Source organism: Conger conger, chromosome 13, assembly GCF_963514075.1.
Source record: "Conger conger chromosome 13, fConCon1.1, whole genome shotgun sequence".
NCBI lineage: Eukaryota > Metazoa > Chordata > Actinopteri > Anguilliformes > Congridae > Conger > Conger conger.
This window is the reverse complement of record NC_083772.1, coordinates 20,015,902-20,031,728: the sequence shown is the minus strand read 5'-3', so window position 1 is coordinate 20,031,728 and position 15,827 is coordinate 20,015,902. Positions and strand designations below refer to the sequence as shown.

Here is a 15,827-nt window from a genome sequence, read left to right as displayed (position 1 = left end):
CCTTTTTTGTTTGGAAAATGAACTCATTACTGTACGTTCAGGGTACATTTTGGAAATGTGATTCCTGAAGAAGAACAAAAACTACTTGCACTGTAAATTACATAAATGGCAGTGGAAGTACTATAAAACAGTCAGTAAATACCATGAAACAACTTTCTCGAGCACTATGAAAATAGTACTTACAGCCCGTGTCATAGTACTTACCCCTGAAATGGAAATAGTTCAAATAGCTAGTATTTGTTAAAATGGCTGTAAAAAAATCAGCAACTAGCATGAAAACTAAAAGCCAATTGCAACAAAAATAAACATGTGAATTATGTTCTCATTGAATTAAGATCGTAAGATTTCACATACACGTGATCTGTACAGTGTGAGGTGAAGTTCACGGCCGGGGCGGACATTTTGTCTGGCCTTTGCTTCCGCATTGAAACGGGCTCCCACGTGTAGCTGTTTTTATGGCTGCTCACATTGCGGGTGACTGATTAATTTGTGAAACCTCCAGGAGTTGGACACCATCCCCTGTTTACTTTTCTTCAACAGGCCCAGCAGCCATCCCTCTGCCACCAGCAGTCTCTGTCGTGACTGAGGGCCAAATTTAGGGCACATGTGTACCTTTATCCCTAAAGGTTATACAGTTGTGTAAACTCGGGGCATGCTGTGTGGTGTGTTGTCAAAGCAGCCAATGGTTGCTTTTATATATTTATGGATTTATGCTGAGGGACAAATGATATTCCTGCCCGAATAAAACCAAATAAATATGCCCCAAATAAAGATTCAGAATTCAGTTCAAGAATATAATCCTAGCCATCCACTATATACAGTATGTTCATGGTATGATATGAAAACACTAAAATAAAAGCTCTTAAATGAAATATTGACAAGATACAAGCCTTGGAAATCTGCTCCAATCGATTCACAATTAACCAATAGATCCGTTAGCAGCCTTTTTAAAATAACATAATATTGTATTTGTTTTATGACAAATACAACTATTTTACTTTTAACTTGACTTTGAAGCTGTACTTTTTAAAACTGATCATGGCTTATATACCTTTTGTACAATTTGTACAATTCAAATAATGAAAACTAATACACATCAAGTAACCACTCGTAATATTTAAATATTAATTTAATAAATTCAATATAGTATCTGGTGTAGTCCCAAATGGTGATATTCACACCAAGTTCCAGAAAGTCAAAGTGCAGTTGTATCACTATATATGACACAAATATGGGAGAGTCTATGTACAACAGAAAAGTTACAGAAGGGGATTACTCAGCTCTGGGTTCTATTAAAAGCAAAGCTCCAGTTCTGAGCCTTACGGAAAAAGACACAGCCACATTTCTGTTGACAGAACACTACATTGCAGAGAGTTGTGTAACTTCCTAATTTCTGTGGCCATTACAAAAATAAAAATGAATAAATAAATCACAACGCATTTCATGAATTGAATTTCTATGAAAGCGCGGTTCAGTGTGGAAGCGTAAAAGCTATAGTGATGTCACAAAGGACATTCATCGAGGCTGCGATACGCGGGACTCCCTACTTAGTTTACTGACCGAGTGGAGAGCATTACGACCCTTTATTATCCGAGACGCTCCTGCACTGTATTTATAGTGCTGCTATTCCCGGCACAGGATCACCCTCAGACCGTCTCCAGCTTTGAGCCTATTGACGATGGAATGGCTCTGAGAGCACGCAAGCTTGGTGTTTCCCACCGTCCGGTTTCTCTCAGCACCCGCTGTGAATGAGTGCACTCCCTGCTGAAAAAAAGAAACAACAGCTCAAGCCAGGTTTTCAAACAGCTGGTAGCTTGTTGACCAGTTAGACCAGCTCAAGCTATGTTTTGAAGCAGCTGGTATTTGGTCTTTCAAACTGGTCATAGCTGGACTTTACACCAGGGCTTACTTGGAAAAGTTAGTCTAATAGCAGGTGATCTAAGTTAGTCTAACTTCTACAAAATTCAGTGTCTTCAAACCATTCTAGCAGAGTTAATTTATTTTCAGCTTGCAGTCTACTGTAGCTGTGCGGTGAGCTTGAGTGATTTTAGACCGGTCCAGAAGGTGAGATCTTCCCAATTGTTCTCTGGCAACTGCTCATTTAGTATTTTAGCACGGCACAATTGAAACATGACCTCTGACTTTGCTTAATTATTTGACAGCCTGCTGTGTTAATTTCATCAGCTCCACACACAGAGATGAGGAGCATCTGTCACCAGTAGGTTGCTGGAGGTTCAGGAATGGCACACACTGTGTGCTACTTCAGAAAACTGTCATAAACTCATAACACAGGTTCTTCTCCCCTCAGAAATGCTGACAGTACAATTACACAGAGACAGGGTTTCTGGGAAAAGCCAATCTGTGGCATTTTAAAGCAGACAACGGAATGCAATGAAAGTTCACAGACAAATGAGAACAGATGAAAGGTCCTTGACTGGTTCATGCCAGTCGTTTAAAAAGATGGGTCACATTTGGAAGAGAGCTTGATGGTGTGGATTTAAATGTTTGGGTGAAATCCAGCCAAGGCTTCTCAAAGAGAGTTCACATGAGAACTGAAGCACTCGACAGGATGCATATTTCTTTTGCTGCCATCTGAACACGTAAATATGCTCTGGTTTTGATCTGACTCGTATCCCTCTAAGAATCCCGCTCACATGGGCTGGGGGTGGGGGGGTGGGGGTCTTTGGGGGAGGCGGGGTGAGATGGTTTTAAGAGTGCAGTACAGTATACTAGGTCTTCCGCATGTTCTTTCCTGAAAAATGATCTTGGACTAGAACTCCCATTGATTTCAGTTACAGGAGTAGTGATTGTTACATCAGCATTAGAATGTTCAGTTAAGCACATTCTCATCCAATACTTATTTGTGCTCTTACATTTGAAAAGGTTAAGGAACGGTTAAAGGGGTGTAAGGGTGAGATGGTGGGCCAAAGTCTTTGCAGGAGTGCTACAGCTGAAGGCGGTTTTGGGGTATACGCCGTGAAGGGGACGGGGTTCCTTACATGATCATCACAGTTATTTGCAGCTAACCAGCCAAAGGGGCGGTCTCAAGCGAGTGGACACGTTATCTCATTACGGGGGCTTCTCCTCTGAGTGGTGGAAGCCTTAAGAGGTTTAGAAGCAGAGTGGTGGTCCCTCAGTTGAACGTTCAGAGCAGCCCAGAGCGAGGTCTGTCCCGTGTGGCCGGCAGCTGTCTGAATCCCTGGGCAGGTCAGGAACGCCGGGCCCACGCTAGCAAGCAGCGGCGTTCCCGGAACATTCCCGCCAGGAAGCATGGGAGCGCGGGGCTCCTCCAACCTGGACGACATCCTGTCCGAGGACATGCACCACTGGTACAAGAAGTTCATGAAGGACTCCGCCTCGGGCCTGGTGACGCTGTTTGAGCTGAAGACCATGCTGAGCCTCAATGGCATGACCGAGGAGGCCAACAGCTACGTGGACCAGGTCTTCTTCACCTTCGACATGGACGGGGTAAAGGCCAGCAAGCTTTTCTGCCTACCTCTCTCTCTTTCTGTCTCTCGGTATCTTTCTGTCTCTCTCTTTCTGTATCTCTCACTGTCTCTCTAACTCACTTAATCTCTCTCTCTCCATCATTCTCTCAGTCACTCTCTACCTCTGTCTTTCTGTATCGCTCTCTTTCTGTCTCTCACTTTTTGTGTCTCTCACTCAATCTATCTCTCTCTCTCTATCTCTCTCTCTCTATCTCAAAGAGATTCATTGGCATGACCAAATTAGCATTTGTATTACCTGGCAATATATATTGCATGGCAAGAAAATGGGAAACATCAGAGAACAAAGAATAATAACAGAATAACGTGATTGTATACAGTATATGCATTTACACATACAAACACATGTAAATGCACATACACAGTCATAATAATCTCAACTCATCCACACACTGCAATTATCCAGGACTGGACAAAGATCTAATTGGATCTGTAGAGGTGTATGTATCTAAAGTTTACACACTCTGCAATCATTTCATGCAATGCACAGTAAAGTACTCAGTGTTAATTCAATTGAGATAATTTGAAGGATCTGTACTGTGACAGCAAAATCCAATTCTATCAGAGTTGATTAATACTGAACATTTGAATATGCTGGTGTGAAATGTGTAATATTTTACACTGTAAAATATTACTGGCTCCTGTTGTGCTTGTCCCATGAGCCCGTGGTTCGACCCCTCTGACCAGTTCAGAGGATTACCTTTTTCCTGGAGGAGTTAGCGGGATCAATGAAGCGCTCCCCTCTTCTCGGAACGAAGATACTAAACTGTTCCTCGTACACATCAAACTGGACAACACTATCATCAAGAATATGAAAATGTAAAGGAGGCATATCAATGTTTTTTTTTCTGCAAAAGTCTTTCTAGAATGTTCTATACCCTGCTGAAAAAAACAGCTCAACAGCTGGTAGCTGGTTGACCAGATAGACCACTCTATACTCAACATGGTCTGACCAGCTCAAGCTAGGCTTTGAAAAAGCCTGTAGCTTTTGACCAGTTAGACTAGCTCTATACTCAATATGGTTTCACCAGCTCAAGCTATGTTTTGAAACAGCTGGTCGCTGATATTTGAAGCTGGTCATAGCTGGATTGTACACCGGGGTGTGTATGTTTCTGTGCCTGTGCACGTGCACACTCGCATGCGCACACGCATACACACACACACAAATGCACACACACAAACACCCAAACTCACGCACACAGATGTGGTACTTGCAGAGTTTATCTTCCCTCTTCCTTTCCCCGTTTGGAGACTGTCTTTGTGTTTTTTAATGTTATAGTTCTCATTAACCTTAACATTCACGCCGTTGAAAAATAAGAGAGTTGGGTAGCAGTACTTGTCCTGAATTCAGTCTGTCCCAGACCTGACTGCGACCAGCACCCCCTCATGGCAACATATAATTGCCTCTAGCATCTACCTTCAGCTACAACAGTGTCTCAACAAAGCAGCCGACACCAGGCTTCATTTTTGAAGCTTACTTCCTTGTTGAGAAACATTGCTCACTTGTGCCGATGCGCTGGGCTCCAGTACAGGTGTTTCAGTCACCTGTTCCCATGTCAGTGGTACTAATACGGTGAAAATATGTATCAATATTTTTTTCCGACAAGAAAATGCAGTCACACTAGGTGATTCTTCTTTGTATAATATCTCCCCGTATTTGTTAAGTTATTGTGTTTTTTTGACATTATTTGAATGCTTTGTGGATGAAACAGGGACACTTTATTTCACTGTATCTCACATTCTTAGTGGATGAGTTGCACTGTGCTGAACTTCATGACCATCTTATGTTCTCCCCTTTTCTGGACTGCAGTCTCTGGCTCCAGGAGGTAAACTGTACTTCCACAAAAAAACGCTTTTCACAAGCCAATGGAATGTCAACGGGTGACGGTACATCCGCTTGGTACATATTTCTTATACAGTCTATGGCAGGGATCAGCAACACACAGTCCTTGAGTGCTAAGTTTTCCACCCTCCCTTTACCTGGGAGTCAGGTCCAATCAGTAGCACTTACCAGGGAGAAAATAAAACCAGGGTTGTATTTGGATGTGAGGGCCAGATTTGGTGATATCTGGTCTATGGCCTCAGGATGAATCAGCAAAATGAACACAAAAAAAGAACGCTATTAGATAATTGCACTGATGTACACTTCATACACAGATAAGCTATATATGTCTCTGGAATAATTTTCTCTATATATAATATAAGATATTAGATATATAAATGAAATATATAAGATATAAATGAGGTGAACCCATATCTCCATAATATAGTGCTTGCTGTAATCAGACAGTTCTTGCACATGCTGGGGGGGGGGGGGGGGGGGGACAGCTGGGTGAAATCTGCATCGTCCTGCAGAATTGTAAACTCCAGCTGTAGACATGCCTTTTAATCATTAACAACCAGTGCACAACTGTTTATCTTAAAGTGCTAGTCGTTTAGGGTGTCCTCATGTCGATAACATAAATACTTTGGTCACAACGGTTCGTATTTTATGGATAAGGTTTCCACCTTGTGTAGCCACAATAAGATCAGTGCAGCTGTTGGGCTCTTGAGCAAGGCCCTTTTCTCCAGGGGGGGGGGGAGTGACCCATGCTTAGTCTTATTGACTGTACGTCATTTCACACAAAAGTGTCAGCTAAGTGACTGTAATGTAATGCAAATATAAATAATAAAAAATCCACAGTAGAGTACTATAGGGCCATAGATCAACGGCATACATGGGAATTACTGTAGACTGCCATTATTTGTCTGCCATCAGGATTGCTGCTGTTTTTGTGACTGTTCCTTTCCTATAAATATTGATTATTAAGCACTGATTAAATATTTTCCTCTTCTGTTTCAGGATGGATACATAGACTTTGTGGAATATATTGCAGCACTGAGCCTGATGTTACGAGGGGAAATCAACCAGAAACTGAAGTGGTATTTCAAGCTCTTCGATCAGGATGGGAATGGGAAGATTGACAAAGAGGAAATGGAAACTATATTTCAGGTAACAGTAGGCCAGAAGTAGGCAGGTCTGTCCCTGCCTGGCTGCAATAAATGCAAGAAAAAAAGTCCAGATTTTGTGGAGAGCACTTATTTGTTTATTTGTCTCAGATTTAGTTGTTAATTGCACGGATTAAACACTGTCTTTTGCATTTGAAGCACTTTAGTAAGTCGCACTTAATAAAGGATGTAAATATAAATTGGCATAGCTGATTCCCAGTGAAAGCATGTTTGCCTGGTCAGTGATCTGTATTAAATGTTTCAATAGAGTCTCCCTTCAGAAAGTTGTGTAACTCATTTTACACTGAACACAGAACAGGAATACACTGGCTATGACCATGTCCAAAATAGCAAATCTCATTGAGTACAAATAGTTTTTTTGCAATAAGCTTTCATTTTGAGAGATTATTTCTATTACGTTTGATACGTTTGCCCAAGTGAGCAGTAAATTATGTCATTTTTGTTTTGTCAGTTGTTTTCTATTTCCTTTTACATTAGAGATTTATTTGGTTTGTAGTGTAGATTTATTTATTTATGTATTGAATTAAATTATTTAACAGATTTATTTAATTTACTTGTGTTCCTTTATTCTTGTTAATCACTCTTTTTGTTGATCTCAGAATGTATCATAAATGAGTAAATAATACATAAATAAACGTGCAAGTCCAAAGTACACGACAGACACACTTTCTAAAAATAGGCAGCTGTTTCTGTGATTAGGCCTAAAGTCTAAAAGCAAACTGGAACAGAGCTGATTTTAGACTGGCCACTTAATCAGATCATCTGACTTAGTCCTGCACACAGATCCACTGCTGCACTTTGGTCTGACCCCAGGCACCTACTTGTATGAGGTGCATTGGGTCCTGTTAGATAACAGATTCATATAGGCTACTGCAGAGAGATTGCATGCCCAAAACGTATTTGTATTGCAGGACAATTAGCCAGCATGCTATGTTCACTTCCAAGGCAGATTTGATCGTACATAAATACAGTGCTCTAAATATACATACCACATTTCTATGGGGGCATTCTACAGCATTAGCCAAACTGAAGTGTACAGTATATATATCAGCTTTGACCAGTCAGGCCATTCTCCTATGACATCTCTCATTAACAAAGCATTTCTGTCTGCCGAACTGCTGCTCACTGGATTTTTTTTTCTTCTTTGCACCATTCTTTGCGAACTCTAGAGACTAGTGTGCTTGAAAATCCCGGAGATACTCAAACCACCCTGTCTGCCACCAACAATCATTCCACTGTCAAAGTCACTCAGATCACATTTTTTCCCTGGCACATGATTAGGCATCCCTGCCATAAATTCTATAATCACTTACAGGTAACCAGGAGCAGTGGTCGAAAAAATAATTTGGCATATCTGTTTTCTCCCAGCCATGAGCATCAGGAGGCCACTACATCTATATAATTAGCTAATTATTAACAAATGAGCCACGTGGTTTCTGCCGCAACACAGAAAACGTTTCATTTTGTTTACCTCTGATTGCAGGCGATACAAGACATCACCCGAAGCTATGACGTTCCTCCACAGGATATCGTGTCTCTCATTTATGAAAAGATTGATATCCACGGGGAAGGTAAGAAAGCGAGGCAGTTGAACATGCTTGAAGCAATTCACATATCACATATCACATAGCCAACCGGAAAACAAATGTAACTACCGTAAATCCTCAAATTGTGTCAGGGATTCTATTTGAAGCCAGGCCTCCGATAATAGCCGGGGGCGTGGTCGATTCGGACAAATAAAGGCCGGCCCCCAAATATTGCCTACCAGTCCATGAGCACTAGAAGACATTGTTTCGATTTAACTCAATGAAATAAAAGAGCTCTTCTTAATATTTTATATTGTTGGTTGGTTTAATACTGTTGCCAATGAAAAGTCGTTGCCCTACACCATGGTTCGGGTCTCCAACACGTTGCTCTCAAGCTACCAGTCGCTTGCCGCCCCCTTCTGAGTAGCTTGCCAAAGGCTGAAGCAGTATAAATTTAAACACAATTGTTGACACGAGGCATTCCAGCTTACGAATTTAATAAAAAGTAAATCAGGCAATTTAGGCTACTTGGCTACGCAATAAGGTTTCCATGTATTTACAGCACAGCGCACGTTCAATGAATGAATGAAAGCGGCTGGCTTGGCTCACAATAAACAGACGGGTGGAAATCCCGACACTCTTTCAACTACATAAAGCTTAACACTGAACCATCAAATACCCCCCAGATTTCAGTGCCCAACATTTAGCAATAGAATCAAACAGTCCAAGGGTCTGAGTAAATCCCAAACCAAAGCAAAAATCTTTTGATAGCCTACCGGTATGCTGCTCCAAACAAATCGTATGTCTCACAATAAAACGCACTTTAGGAAAAAAAGATCCTTAAGAATAAAATTCTACAACAGAAGCCTAATAAGAAATAAAGGCCTGCCTCGAATACAAGCCTGCCCCAAATAAAGGCCTGTGCTTTGTGCAGCCTAAGTAAATAAAAGACCCGGGCCACAATTTGAGGATTTACGGAACTCCCAAAATACAGGAATGTGCTACTCACTGGGTATTTTACAACCTCCCCCCTCTCACTAGGTGAGTTAACACTGGAGGAGTTCATCTCTGGAGCAAAGGAGCAGCCAGAAATCATGGAAATGCTGACGAAAATGATGGACCTGACTAACGTACTTGCGATAATCCTCGACGGCCGACGGAACGGCGATTAAGACCTACACGGGAGTGAAGGTGCACAGGACAAGTTACAGATGTGTCGAGAAAAATCCCATTCATGCAATTGGAAGGCTTTCTTTTTGTCTTTCTTTTTTTCAAAGGAACCCTGCCTTAAAATCCAGCTATGACCTGCTCGAAGTGACCAGCTACCAGCTGTTTCAGAATTTACTGTAGCTTGAGCTGGTCAAATCATGTTGAGCGGAGAGCTGGCCAACCAGCTACCAGCTGTTTCAAAACCTAGCTTGAGCTGTTTCTTTTCAGCAGGGAAACATTTGACAAAGACAGTGGAATTTAGCGCACTGCGAGAATTGCGCAATGAATGTGACGGACGATCACGAAATCCCCTTTTCACACGATGACGAAATACAAACATTAAATATCGAAACAAGGCAGTTTTGGCCCGTGTCACCTGAAAGAAGCGTTTTCTACCGGTTGTTTTCTACCTTCTTAGAGGCTTCTCTTTATGTGAAAGCTGTTCTTAATCTGCTCCGCAAAAAGACGAAATGTCTCTTAACAGACCCTGTTTGACCTTACGATCTGGGAAGGTTGTGTAGGTGGTTTCAATCTCACTGAGAGAAAGCATCCATTATGCAAATTATATACACAAACATGATATGCATTCAAACAAGAGAGCCATCGTGGATCACTCTACTTTGCTTTGAGAAGGTTGCTTCTGAAGGTTTCGCAGAATTGTGAGCTGGCTTAAGATGATGACAACTGCATGTCAAATAGACAATTGTTGAAAACAGTGCATTTATACACAGTAAAAAAAGACCAGTGTAAATAAAAATATATCAGTATCAGAGTCCAAAACAAAAAAAATAACACCAGAGTTGATTTAACATTTTGCAGATAAGCTGTCTGCATTCCTATCACTTACAAGAAAGCTGGAGACAAGGCTTTCATTTGACACTAAGTGCAAAGTAGGGTATTTTTGCTTGACCTGTCTCCTTATTGGCTCCTTGACACACCACTCTGCCTCTTAATTTGATGTAATTTGTCGAAATGTGATGCATAGAACTTTCCATGACACTTGTACATACAGTACAGAATAATAATAGTATGGAGGGGGTAAAACAAACTTTCATGGCACTTTTCTTTCTTTTTTTAAATTAAAGTCTCACACCAGGCAATGTATTGTTACTTCTGTTTTGTTGATTTGTTTTGTTCTGTAGAGGTTCTGTGTGTACATAAGTGATTTAAAGTTCTGTGTGTATATAAGTGATTTAAAGTTCTGTGCATACATAAGTGTGTATATGTGTACGTACGTACGTACGTACATATGTATGGGGAAGCACTTACTACAGTATTTTGATTGTAGAGTTGTGAGCTTTTCTTATTTTCTGTCTGAGGGAAAGTTTGTGACAAAATATTTATTTCTGACCCATATGCATTTTCTTTGAAAATGTTTATTTGCTGCCTTATTAATAATGCATATTTTAAACCTCACTGATGTACTGTCCTTTTTAATATTAGTAATTAAACACTGAACAGAACGCACAATTCTACATGAAAGAGTCTGCACCAATCAGTGAGGAGACACTCACGGATTACAACAGGACTCCTAATCCTACACTCTCAGAAATAAACTGACAGTGGAGGTACATTATTGTCCTTCAAGGATCATCAAATTTCCCAAATGTACCCTGGGTACAATTTTATGTACCTATAGGGTACTGCTCCAGCGAGAATCTGTACCTCTTTAGGCACTTTTCAAACCTATATTTCTGAGTGTGGTGCGCTGCTATAAACACCCTATAGAAAGAGTATCCCACTGTACTGTACTCTCCCAATCCTAGAGAATGGAAAACTGGGGCTAGATACTGTAATGTCTAGGCTATTGAGGTCAAGCCCTTACCAGCTGATCCATATTATTGATCCATTTTTGACTTAAAGCCTATTGGGAGTGTTTATGTCAAACACACAAGAATCATGGTAACCTGGGCAGCTTGTAACTTTGCCAGTGCGATCATGGGGTTTCTAATAGAGGACCCAAGGCCCAAGCTCTTTTCACAACTTTATAAATTGATTGTACTGTAATATCTCAATCCAACATTTAGCAGCCAGTGGCATTGGGAAAAGCAATAGGAAATAGTTTCCCACCTAATACACCAAGTATTTATTTTACACCACATATTTACAAAATATTATTGAATTTATATAACCTTTTAACTGTTTGGTTTAATTAATTGGATTTCAATATTTCCTGAACTAGCTCAATATAAATAGAAGTAACCCTATTGCTGACATCCAATGCATATTAAAAATATGTTGATATAATGTACATTACATAATGTTTCCTTGCTAAAGATCTAGGTTAACACTTGGTGCTGCCCTGTTCGTCGTTCCACATAACTTAAGCAACATTAGACGATGATCTTCAGGTCAATTTTATACTCTAGAGCACCCCCTTGTGGTGGTACTGAAACTAACCATCGCGGGATAAACGGATCCTGGGAGACAGAAGATAGAAGATGCTCAGAGATGAAACATGCTCTTTTATTTTGATAATGGAAGTTGCGAAGAGCGTTGCAGAGCATGTAGGTTATGTTTAGCAATTGGGGAAAGCAAAATGGGGGAGGCATTAAAAAACATTAAAGGGGTTTCTAAAGTTAATTTGTGCATTTCTAGTTTAAAGCTCCTTAACGTTTGTGATGCACAAGCAAATAGAAACGTTGTGTTCATTCTTGCAGTCTAATTTTATCTTGCGCAAAGACTGACTCGGCAGATTACTCTTTACTGTTGAATGAACTGTAGTACCCTGTGCCGTGGAAAACGCACCTGACCTTGAACAACAGGTAAATAATACCCCTTGATTATTCTTACTTATAATTTTAGCATTTTTAACTACTTGGTGTGGGCTGTCTGTAATGTTCAGAAAATAAATTTACATTGGAAAATAGATTCAGTGCAGAACCTGCAGTATACACATTATACTTCAGTCAAAAATATTTTTTTTGTTGCCCAGACTGACAGACAGTTAAGATTTTTTTTCACAAACTAATCAAGCGACTTACAAGGGACGTTTGATGAACAGTACAATAATCTAAAGGCCAAATTCCAGTTACAAGGGAAATATACAAATAAAGAGATTGAAATAAAACTTTTTCTTCAAGCTGAGAAAGACAGACTTGCAATCAGCATACAGTGAGGGCAAAGGTGTGCCAGCAGAGCGTTAGCCAGACTCTGAGAGTCTCTGTGTGCTGCCAGGGTGTATGGTGTGATCTGTGCCGATATCTGGTGACCCACCGATTCGCCTCATCGGCCATGCCTCCGCAGTTGCCATGACACCATCAAGGCAAAAAATCAGGGCTTGTGAAAACCAAAGAGCGGAAAGGGCCTTTGTGCCAATCACTGGCAGACACCACGTGCCTGAATGCAAGCGGAGCGCTGTATTGTGCAAACAGGTACGAGCTGAAGCCCCACCCCCCCCACTCCCCTCCCTCCCTGTCCCTCCCCTTGTGTCGGGCCTATAAGGCCTGGAGCATTCCCCCTTGGAGCCCCGCACTGCACCCAGGCAACCTTCCATGAGATCATCCTAAGCTCCCAGCAGCAGCCGTGGAAACGCACCCGGGAAACATGCAGTCTGCCGAGGCCAAGCTGGGCAGGAGCAGCCTGATGGCGGCTCTGTGGCGGTACATCGCGGCAGTGCGCGACATGGAGCAGACCGTCCTGCTGCCCTCCTTGCTGCGCGAGGTTGCCGTGGACGACGACGACGACGACTGCGTCGACGAGGGCCAGGAGGGCAGCGGAGGCAAGGACATGTACGAGTCCTACCTCATGCTGAAGGCCCTCAGGAACACGGCCGAGTCCAGCTTCGCGTCCCACGATGAGCCGAAAGGCCTCGGTCCCCACCACCAGGCCCTGAGCCACACCCTGGAGCCCCTCCTGCAGTCCGACCCCGAGGTCCTCTTCCGCTTCCACCTGCAAGGCATCTTCGCCGTCATGAACAGCCTCGCCAGCAAGTCGCAGAGCGTCACCTCCAAGTACCTGGAGATCGTCGGCGTCGCCAACTAGGAGGGCCAGATGGAGGAGAGCGCCCGGTCCACCATACAGGCAGGGCACGGTGACTCAGGGACCAAGCTTGTGACCGGGAGGTTGCAGGTTTGGTTATGGATCGAACTCTACCATTGTACCCTCAAGGAGTAATAGTAAAACTGATCTTGCTTCAGTATACATCCAGCTATGTAAATCGAGTGTATGTATAAATATAAACCATTGTAAGGTGCTCTGGATAACATCTGTTATTTACCTAAATAGGAAAAAAAAGCAAAACCGCAAAAAAAACAACAAAAAACTGTCTTTGACAGTCATACACTGTTGCTGAATTTAGTGTGTACGGACTTGGGTACAGCATGCGTTCATTAAAAAAACCTGCTGTATGTTGGATTAAAGGTACTTAGTGGAAACTGTGGTACTGTGTGTATTTTCACTGGTTTACTGAAATGTCCTGATGCATGATTACTAGAGGGAATGTGTCATGTGTAATGTGCAAACACCATTCATTTTAACATGCATATAGTGACAGATGAAATACATGCAAGTAAAAATTGATCTGCAATATTCAGCAGTAGTTGGTCTCTGCAGGATGAGCCCAAAACATTTCCCATCAATGTCTCCCTGCATAAGCTTTTCCTGGGTCTGTCTGTCCACCAAACACCCAGGAATAAAGGTCCATGTACTGCAATAAACATTTCAGACTGTTTAATACTTTTACTACTGGCACATACAGTGAGCTCCTGTACAGTCAGGACAAGAGGCTGCGATTATACTTTAACAGCAAGTCAATAATTAGCTTTTTGTTCCAATTCTGCACAAAGATAAATTAGTTATTTACAGGCACACTATTTTCCAAAAGATACAATACTTTTTTGTTCTGATCAATATAAGTATGAAATGATTATGCATTGGCTATTGAACATGACAATGCAACTAGCTTTTGTCAGCTGGATAAGAATTTTGCTGGCGTGCAAATCTGACGGATCATTTGCTTCTGCCCCTGTATTCATGGGGTTACTTGATGAAGTGAATATCAGTTTACTACCCACTTTCCTCTATCGCTCAAACTTACTGTAGGACCGCCTAGATCATTGGTCTCAGTCTTCGGTGTTGGACGTAATGTAATATAAACCTGTCACAAAAATGCAAACCACAGAAGGAGAACAAATATAGTCTACATTTATTACACAATGGGTGCTTGCATTTGTACAGAGAGGTTGCAAGCCTTGATACGATAAGACAGTAAAGGTGCAGACTGAGACGCCCACAGTCACTCTGCACTCTGGCACCAGCTAGTCATTCAGCGAACGGGGTGGAAGTCCTCCAAAACCTCAGCAAATGTCTTCTTTCCTATAATGACAAGAGAGGCAGTGACAGTTATTGGAATACCGCCATTACATTACATTGCAGTTATTTAGTTGACGCTTTTATCCAAAGCAACAGTTGGATAGACTAGACAGGGGCCAGTCCCCCCTGGAGCCATGTGGGGTTAAGGGCCTCAAGGGCCCAGCAGCTGCACTGATCTTATTGTAGCCACACGGGGACTTGAACAACCAACCTTCCGGGTCCCAGTCAAGCAACTTAACCACCATGCTATATACAGCCCACCACACATTAAATGAAAACATTTGATTCTGTACAAAAACTACTGAACACATACAGAATATGATGAAAATGGTATTCATGTTTTTGTAAAGTATCAATTTTGGTTGAAATTGTGTAATATATATTTTTACTGCGAAATCCAATTCAACTTAATCCAAATTCTGTACAGATCATGCATATATTTCACGCGGCTCACCTTGCCCCTGGAATCGCTCGGGATGCGCCCGAATGTATTCGTTCATTTCTCTGTCCGCTTGGGCATAATTATAATTCTCCAATTTTGTAAAGTGATATCCCAGGACCCAGGCAGTGGTGATGTAAAGAAACTGCCGATGAACACCTTGAAGAAAAGTCACAAAAATCAGTCACAGACTAAACAGAGTAGACAAATTTGGTCTACTATAACAAAATGCAGGTAAGGTATCTTACTTACCAATAATGGGACTAACTATTATTTCTAGGGGTTATTTTAACCATTGCCTAAAATGACAATTTCATACACAGTACACCGAGTCGGCAGGTGAACATTTACAGTAGCTAACAGCTAACGTCAAACAAGCTAACTTAGCTATGTGTCGTCAAATTAATACGAGCTACTCGTACTTCTTGTTAATAAAGGTAAACAATATATTTGGAAACATAGCGTTTGTTCTTCGGCTACCTGGGCTAACATTCACGGTGTGTGTTTTTAGCTAACGAGAAGCTTACCAGACATCAATGCGGGTCTGCGGTGCAAAGCATTGCTAATCATTGCCGCGGTCCAGCCACATAACCCGAGCCAAACAGAATTTCTGTTTATTATGCCCGGTGGGGGAAGAACCTTCGCTTCATCGGGTAGCGTCAGTCCCATCTCGACAGGTACAAAACTGGACCAACTCCCTGCATATACGGCTGTATCTCTCTAATTTCACCTCACCTCAACCAAGAGGAAACCACTACACAAGGACGTATCTGTAACCGGAAATAATATGCTGCTGGTTACTTTCCGTGCTGAAAATGCACATTT

General features: G+C 41.8%; 3 protein-coding genes across 3 annotated transcripts; 2 read left to right on the top strand and 1 right to left on the bottom strand.

Annotated features, from left to right (window-relative positions):
* The first annotated feature begins 3,270 nt into the window (after positions 1 to 3,270).
* Positions 3,271 to 9,269, top strand: LOC133108640 (guanylyl cyclase-activating protein 3-like). The gene is made up of 4 exons (XM_061218264.1): positions 3,271 to 3,468; positions 6,349 to 6,498; positions 7,999 to 8,086; positions 9,083 to 9,269. Exons 1-4 carry the CDS (start codon positions 3,271 to 3,273, stop codon positions 9,211 to 9,213), a joined length of 567 nt encoding a protein of 188 aa, XP_061074248.1. The 3' UTR covers positions 9,214 to 9,269.
* A 3,460-nt stretch (positions 9,270 to 12,729) lies between these two features.
* Positions 12,730 to 13,626, top strand: thrsp (thyroid hormone responsive). Its single transcript, XM_061217446.1, has one exon. It carries the CDS (start codon positions 12,797 to 12,799, stop codon positions 13,232 to 13,234), a length of 438 nt encoding a protein of 145 aa, XP_061073430.1. The 5' UTR covers positions 12,730 to 12,796; the 3' UTR covers positions 13,235 to 13,626.
* Positions 13,627 to 14,378: 752 nt separating this feature from the next.
* Positions 14,379 to 15,801, bottom strand: ndufc2 (NADH:ubiquinone oxidoreductase subunit C2). The gene is made up of 3 exons (XM_061217447.1): positions 15,530 to 15,801; positions 15,018 to 15,161; positions 14,379 to 14,566 (listed from the first exon to the last, which is right to left on the bottom strand). Exons 1-3 carry the CDS (start codon positions 15,669 to 15,671, stop codon positions 14,517 to 14,519), a joined length of 336 nt encoding a protein of 111 aa, XP_061073431.1. The 5' UTR covers positions 15,672 to 15,801; the 3' UTR covers positions 14,379 to 14,516.
* Between the last annotated feature and the right edge of the window lie 26 nt (positions 15,802 to 15,827).

What these genes read in the sequence shown, in the direction of transcription:
- LOC133108640 (XM_061218264.1), top strand. Translation starts at nt 3,271, where the DNA reads ATGGGAGCGCGGGGCTCCTCCAACCTGGACGACATCCTGTCCGAGGAC. An exon ending in TCACCTTCGACATGGACGGG is followed by an intron (nt 3,469 to 6,348) that starts GTAAAGGCCAGC and finishes CTTCTGTTTCAG; the next exon opens with GATGGATACATAGACTTTGT. An exon ending in AAATGGAAACTATATTTCAG is followed by an intron (nt 6,499 to 7,998) that starts GTAACAGTAGGC and finishes CTCTGATTGCAG; the next exon opens with GCGATACAAGACATCACCCG.
- thrsp (XM_061217446.1), top strand. Translation starts at nt 12,797, where the DNA reads ATGCAGTCTGCCGAGGCCAAGCTGGGCAGGAGCAGCCTGATGGCGGCT.
- ndufc2 (XM_061217447.1), bottom strand. Translation starts at nt 15,671, where the DNA reads ATGGGACTGACGCTACCCGATGAAGCGAAGGTTCTTCCCCCACCGGGC. An exon ending in CAGACCCGCATTGATGTCTG is followed by an intron (nt 15,162 to 15,529) that starts GTAAGCTTCTCG and finishes CTTTTCTTCAAG; the next exon opens with GTGTTCATCGGCAGTTTCTT. An exon ending in CGAGCGATTCCAGGGGCAAG is followed by an intron (nt 14,567 to 15,017) that starts GTGAGCCGCGTG and finishes TTGTCATTATAG; the next exon opens with GAAAGAAGACATTTGCTGAG.